This window comes from Mercurialis annua, linkage group LG6 (genome assembly GCF_937616625.2).
Source record: "Mercurialis annua linkage group LG6, ddMerAnnu1.2, whole genome shotgun sequence".
NCBI classification, from domain to species: Eukaryota; Viridiplantae; Streptophyta; class Magnoliopsida; order Malpighiales; family Euphorbiaceae; genus Mercurialis; species Mercurialis annua.
Window position 1 is genome coordinate 11,034,540 of NC_065575.1, and position 7,831 is coordinate 11,042,370.

At 25.9% G+C, this 7,831-nt stretch overlaps 1 protein-coding gene and 1 long non-coding RNA gene across 2 annotated transcripts; both read left to right on the plus strand.

Moving 5' to 3' along the window:
- The first annotated feature begins 423 nt into the window (after positions 1–423).
- LOC126687574 (uncharacterized) lies at positions 424–2,779 on the plus strand. The gene is made up of 2 exons (XM_050382132.1): positions 424–852; positions 2,711–2,779. Exons 1-2 carry the CDS (start codon positions 424–426, stop codon positions 2,777–2,779), a joined length of 498 nt encoding a protein of 165 aa, XP_050238089.1.
- Positions 2,780–4,250: 1,471 nt separating this feature from the next.
- Positions 4,251–6,735, plus strand: LOC126688354 (uncharacterized). The gene is made up of 2 exons (XR_008791004.1): positions 4,251–4,523; positions 5,892–6,735. It is a non-coding gene; the product is annotated as an uncharacterized LOC126688354 (long non-coding RNA).
- The last annotated feature ends 1,096 nt before the right edge of the window (positions 6,736–7,831 follow it).

Genomic DNA, 7,831 nt, shown 5'->3' on the forward strand with positions numbered 1-7,831 from the left:
GAAATTTAGTTGAATTGAAGGAAAATTCTATAGATCCATAAAGATTCACTAAAGCAAAAATAATAATCATCTGTTAAAAAAAAATAATAATAATAATCATCAAAATACTTTTTTCACTTCATATTCACAATTTTTGGGTGCAATTACAATAACAAATCTGCAAAAAAAAATTAAAAATATAATATTAATAAAAATACAAAGGTATTTTGTAATAAAAGGAGAAACGAAACCAAAATAAAAACTTGCCGAAGCGTAAAAGAACAACGAATTAGTGACAACAATCAACATATAACGGATAACCAAACCTAAAAATCAAGTTTGAAAACACGGGTTATTACAGCAGTCCACTATTCGCAGGAATTCCTTGCTGCCAACAACACAGTGGCTAATAAGGTGAGAAAAAGTCCTATCATTACTGATCAAATGACTAGTGGGGGAACACAAGCCCATTCAACATCGACGGGGGATGTGATTATTGTTAAGTTTGATGCTGGTACTCAAGTCAACCTCAAATTCGGTTCGATTGCGTGGGTAGCAAGTCAGGGCAATGGTGAATTAATGGGGTCGTTTTCAGCAATTTATAAACACATTTGGAACCCGGGGATCTTAGAGTTTTTGACATTAAGAGACGCCATGCAATGGTGCCTATCCAAAGGGTGGAAGAAAGTCAAGTTCGAAGGCGATGCCACGCAAGTTACTAATGCTTTTACATTAGGCCGGTGTTCATTGGCTAAGAGCATTGGAATTTGTAACGATCTGTGGCTTCTACAATCGTCTTATCACCTATGTCAGGTTATTTTTATAGGAAGGAAGAATATCACAAAAGCCCATCAGCTTGCTCAAAGGGAAAAGGCAAAATTCGTTCAATTTTCCTGTCCTATGAATACTTTGTAAATATCTTAACTCCTATAGCTTGAAAAAAAAAAGCTATTAGATAATATCTATATTTTATACTAAGCTATTATATTTTTTTTATTGTTGTCTTATTATTAATTACTTTCAAAGAGCTATAATCGTTTTGTTAGTATTAGTGGGTGTTGTAAATATACCATATTTACTATCTAAGATCAAATTAACTAAACATTAGCTTTTCATTAAAAAAATAACAGAACAACCATTGTCTGTATTTTTAAGAGTAAACAAATAGTAAATATAAGTTAGCATTTTAATATGACATAAAGATACAAATTGTAAAATGAATATAATTATTATTAATTATATTTATTTTATTAATCTGTCAAGTTTCATGCGGCTATGTTTATTTTCATATAATTTATTAATTTAATTGGGGTTACTATAAGTAAATCTTAATAGCATTATGATACTTAACAACAATGAATTTTAATAATAATTAATTATTAAATATTTTAAATTTATATAGACATATTTAAAACTAAATTTTAATTTTAAAAAATAGAAATAATTTTAATTTAAATAAAAATTCATATGTATTAATTTATAAAAAAATAAGATACTATATACTCTATAATTTAATTAATATTTAATATATATAAAGAGTTATGTAAATATTTCACGTGCTATAATTTCAATTTAAAAAAAGAATTATTTATAACAAAAAATGAAAAAGTGTGAAGAATTATGCAATATTTAATATATATATATATATATATATATATATATATATATATATATATATATATATATATATACAACGGGTTATATGAATGTCGTTCACATGCGTAGCACGTGGCAAAACTCTAGTAACTATACTATAAGTTTGAAAGGGGGACAGGTAAAATTATGATATTAGGGTCAATATAAATTAATAATTACAATAAAAGTAATTAACTAAGAGTTTAACTCTAATAGGAAAAAGAATATAAAATTAAATAGGAGTCTAATTTAATTACAATAAAAGTAATTAACTAAGAGTTTAACTCTAATAGGAAATCAAAATATGTATTTATTAGAACTAGTTTTTTTGGCCACGTGCTACGCACGTTAATGATATATATATGACCCGTTATTTAAAATTATAATTGTATATATTTTTGTAATAATATATTATTATTTAAATTTTATTGGACTTGTGTTTTTTTATTTGTTTTTGTTTAATTATTTTATAAAATTTTAATTTCTTTTATTGGAAATGTTAAAAAGTTAGAATTAAGTAATAGATTTAATTTTTGTTATTAAAAAATGATAATATAATTGGAGCAAAATTATATTAGTTTTCATAGTAAATAACTAATTAAAAAAATATCAAAACTTTAACACAAATATTATAATATGATTATTTAATGTTAATGAACTCATCATATTTTTTTATATATAGTGATATATATGTGCAATTCCTTTTAGAATTAGGAATTTAACACGTAATGATAGTTGTTGCACAATTCCTTTTAGGATTAGGAATTTAATACATAATAATAGCTACTGTGATAATTATTTTTACTATATTTCCTTTATGGATTAGGAATATCATCTTTCTATTTGTTAAAGATAAAAATTCTTATATGTTACAATTAGGAATATCAACTTGGATAAAATATGTAGAGGGTATTTTTGTCCGTAAATGGAAGTGTTCCCCCCGCGAATACACTTTTATATTTGTTATAGATTTGGTTCCCCTAAGTAAATTTTGTTAAATAATATACTACTACTTAAGGTAATATTCTCGTTATTATTTAATATTAATTACAAATCTGCTTATAATGCTCTTTACTTAATGTCATTGTCAAATTAGGTTCAAAATCTCTACTATTTCCGTTATTTATCATTACATTATAAACCACCCAAAAAATCAACAAGATGATGGCAAAGAGTATATATGCACCCTTCAACTTTTTATAAAGGAATTTTCATTTTATTAAAGTGTAAATTTATTAAAGTCAATCCTTTAACTTATAAAATCTGTGCAAATAAATTTTTTAATATATAATTTTTTATTTATTAACTAAAATTTTAATTTTTAATCTACTACGACTATAATGAATTTTCACTTTCGAACTACAACATTCACTTTCACTTTCAAACTCTAAATTAAAATTACACATACAACTTTTGAGTATAAAATCAATTTGAATATTTAAAAGATATTAATAACTTTAAATTAAAACTACACATACAACTTTTGAGCATAAAGTGAATTTGAAAGTTTGAAAGATATTAATATGGTAATTTAATTAATATTAATATATATTTAACGGGTCATATAAATATCACTCACGTGCGTAGCACGAGGCTAAATACTTCAAATAATAAAGATAAATGGTTAAAATAATCATTAATTACTAAAATATTATGAATAGTAATAAATTAATATTATATATAACGGGTCATATTAATATCGTGAATGTAATATTTTTAAAATTTTGATGAAATTAATTTATAATAATTTAGTTAAAAATAAAGTATTACTTATTTTTATGTAAATTAATAGTTAATTTAAATAACGGGTCATATGGACATCGCTCACGTGCGTAGCACGTGGCGAAAAACTAGTACTGTATATAAAAGCACGGATGGGGGACGGATACATTTACGATAATGTCCTTTTTATTTTTTAAATATAATTATTAATTAAAAAAATATTGAGATATGTATTAGAGTAGAATACTAACTATAATTAACTACTTATAATAATACTACATCAACATAATTGTATAGAGTACTAACTAATATAAATTACTTTAAATATTTAATAATTGTTATTTTAATTATTATTTAATTATCTAGATTTCGGATTAAAATAACTAATTTAATTATTATTTGATATTTTCTATTTATATTCTCTATAAATACGATAATTTATTCCTAATTAACTACTATTTTAATGATTATTTATTCTATACTTAAAAAAATTTATAATTATTAATTAAATATAAATATAATATTTGACGAGTCACACTACGAGCCACGTGTGAAACACGTAAAACGACACTATTACTATATATAAAAGCATGAGGGGGGACATGCTGTAATATCCCGTATTTTTTTAAATAAAAATGTCAGTGTTGGCATGTAAGCTCTATTTAATTGGAAAAGTGAAAATAAAAAAAAATAAAAAAAAAATAAAAAAAAATTTGGATAAAATAAGTTTATCGAGACTAAAATATTTTATAAATAAGAAATGTTTTAAGAAGTTTAGAAATTATTGTAAATTGGGTATTAGTGTTTAGATAATTACAAATTTGGAAAATTTAAGTTGACAATTGAAGAGGAAGGTTTAATCAAACCTCTAGCCTTTAAAAAAAAAAAATCAAAAAGAGAAAGGAAACATTTATTACTTTAAATGACCCAAAGATAAACATCATGTCCATTTTCATTTCTTTTTCTTCGCAACAGAGAACAGAGAACCCTAAAAAAATCAATTAAACTCGAATCATCAAATTCAAAGCACAATTCTTCATCGAATCATCTAAAATTGTCAAATTCATCGTTCTTACCATCGATCTTCAAACGGGAAGAGAGAATTCTTCAATCAGTGAGGTGTATCGACGAAACAATTGAACCGTACGTAGAATTCACATAGAATTAACCAAGGATTCGAAGATTATGTAAGGAATCAATCTTTAATTGCTGTTTTTCGGCTATATATTTTGTTGTTTTTGAATTACATGGAGTTAAGGTTTATCTTTTTCATTTTTGTTAATGGATTAGTTAAATTTATTGAGTTTTGCAAAGATTGAAATTAGTTTACCTATGTTTAGTTCTTTTGGCTCAATACTAATTTTATTTATTATTCTAGGATTTTAAGTTGGTTATTTTTAGGAATCGGCCAATTTTTTTTAGATTAAAAACGCTCTTGGTCAGGAAATGGCATTATATTTTGTTTTGTTAGATCTGTTTATTTCTTAGATATCGGTCCTTGACCTTTCATGACGATAGAAACAGAAATTGCAAATAATTGAGATTTCCATAATCCTTATTTTTTTTAGATTTACTCATTTCATATCATTTTTAATTGTGTTTCAAATATTGGAAGTGATGTATTCTGGGTTGTGGCAAAAGAAATGAATACAATATGGGTTTCCTTAATGTCAATTTTTATATTTTTTTTATGACACTATAATAGCATTTAAAGAATAATATAGGCCAAAAGATTGCAAAAATGGGGCATTGCGAGGATTTCTCATTCACATTATATCTTTTATTATAATTCATTCCTAGTAATGCTAGATTTGGCTAAGTGGTCCAAAGTCACATTTTTATTAAATTGAATTAAAGGAAACAGATTTTTGAAAGTAGTTTTAAACATCCTTTAAAAGGATTATTAAAGAAAATGAGTTTAAAAATAGATATTAAAGTTTAACTTCAAAACTTTTACGAAAATGACTATTTGATTTAAAAGTTAAAGTTTATTTCGATATCATCGATTTTTTTTTAGTTCTAAACTTAATAAAGTTTAATAAAAGTTTAAGTTTCATCGTTTTTTATAAACTTACGATGTTTTGAAATATGAATACCAGGTCGAGAGGACGTAGTACATCGACTAGTGAATTTTATCAAAAATGTAGAAAATGTTATCTGTTTTAAAAAGTGTTAAATTAAATAGAGTTAGTTTATCGGTATGAATAAATTATTGATATTTTATTTTAAATTAAAGTTTAATACATTTGAGAATTTATTATTATAGCCGAATATAGATAATCGGGCCTGGAAAGCGTGAGATCTCGGCGTACAGGTTATAATTGTGATTTATGTTTACAAAGAAAAATTGAGATTTAAATGTCAGACCTAGAATTTATGTATACGGTCGACGAAATTGTGAAAAGTGTTTTATAAACTAGAGCTCAAATCGATATGATCGATTAACTAATAAAAATGTAAAGGTGTGTATTATTTAACGGTGTTTTGTGTCTAAAGTCAACTGTAGAGTTAATCTTGGTTTATTTTATGATTATTAATGAATAATTTGTATTTAGATCTGACGAGTTCGGGAATAACGGGATCGGAACCACATCGGCTGTAAGGGAGTATTACTTTGGAAAATAGCGGTGGACTGTGAGTTTGCATTTTTACTTTTGAATATTAATGCAACGTTGTTTAAATTTTTGAATATTTATTTTAAATCGCACTGCATTCGATATTTAAAACTGATATAGATCCGATGGAACATGCTTTCCTATTGAGCGGCAATAGGACTGAGTGCGCACCAGTAACGATCATAGTAAAAGTAAGTAATGATTATTTATATGTCTAAGGCGACGGTACATAGCGCACGGCCTAGACTTAACGGGAAAAATATGAGGCGACGGTACATAGTTCACGGCCCAGACCCCGATACAGATTTGAGGCGACGATCCCATGTGCACGGCCCAGATACTGTAAAATAAGTGAGTCTGTGACGATGGTCCCATGTGCACGGTCCAGACTTCTTGGATAATATATTGTGGATTATGGCATGTTCTGATATATGATTCGAGGTTTAGGGTTTCATTCGGATCAAGTATGTGGCTGCATTATATAAATGATTTTACATGCGATTTTATTTTATTTAATGGTCATTAGTAATTATGTAAACTCGCTCAGTTTTTACTGACCCGTTGTTTTTCACCCATTTTAGGTAGATAATATTTTGACGTAATCAGACTTCCATTCCTTCTTCCGGAAGTCAGTATTTTGTATGTAAAGAAAACCGCTGTTTACTTCTAGAGCCGTAGTAGTCTAGTAGTTTAGTGGTCTCGTTTTGCTGTACAAACTCTGATTTTGTAACTACTACAGTTTGTACATTATTTACGGTTACTGTGTAGTAGTTTCTTAACTAAATAGTTTATCGGGTATCATTGATACCATGTTTATATATCATGATGTCATTATGTTTGTTATAGGGTGGTTTGTGATACTTATTACAGGTGGTGTTGTTCTGTTTTCAGATGTTATATTGCTAGTTTTTCTGAAAACAGTTTTATAACTCATATAATGTTTTTAAAACGCGAAAAATTTATAGTGAAATTTAGGCTTGCTACGGTCTCGGAGCTACCACTCTCATTCCCTAGCGCCGGTCTCGGCCCGAGATTTCGGGTCGTGACACATGCACATTTACACTAATGTTTTTTATTTTATAGAATAGAATTATTAATTAAAAAACTAGTGCGAAAATTATTATAGTTAATTTGAGTTAGAGTACTAAATAAAATAAACAACTTATAATACTATGTCAAGATAAATCTCTAGAGTACTAACTAAAATAGAATACCTTAAGATTTAATCATTTAAAATTCTAATTAAGATAAATCACTTCTAGTAATTTATTAATTCTAAAATAGAATTCCTTAATATTTATAATTGTTATTTTAGTTATTTTTTAATCATTTAAAATTCTAATTAAGATAAATTACTTCTAATAAACTATTAATTTAATTATTATTTAATATTTTCTATTTATATTTTCTACAAATAAGATAGAATACTTCTAATTAACTACTATTTCAATAGTTATTTGATATTTTATATTTAAAAATAATTTATAATTATAAAAATAAGAGAAAATAACAAAAAAGCAAAAAAAAGACCACACATTTCACATAATGCAATTATAATAAGATTGTTTACTTTTTTGCCACTTTTCATTCTTAAATACCACTTTTCCTTATTTCTTTTCAACCACTACCACTTTATTTCAAACTAAATTTTCATATCTTCTTCATTCGACTCCTCTCTTGCTCCTCACTGCAACTCCTTAAATTCCCATAGTCTTGTGTTTTTTCCTCAATTTATCCTATCTTTTCTTAATTATAAATTTATACGCTTCTTGGGTCCTAATTCTCAGCTTCGTCTATCTAACACAAAATATGAGTATTAATAATAATAATAATAAAAAGGTACGTCTTTGTAAATTTTAGTTGAATGTTATGTTTGTTTA

Coding starts and splice junctions, on each gene's coding strand:
- LOC126687574 (XM_050382132.1), top strand. CDS start 424: ATGACTAGTGGGGGAACACAAGCCCATTCAACATCGACGGGGGATGTG. Junction 853..2,710: donor AGCTTGCTCAAAGGGAAAAG/GCAAAATTCGTT, acceptor TTGTCAAATTAG/GTTCAAAATCTCTACTATTT.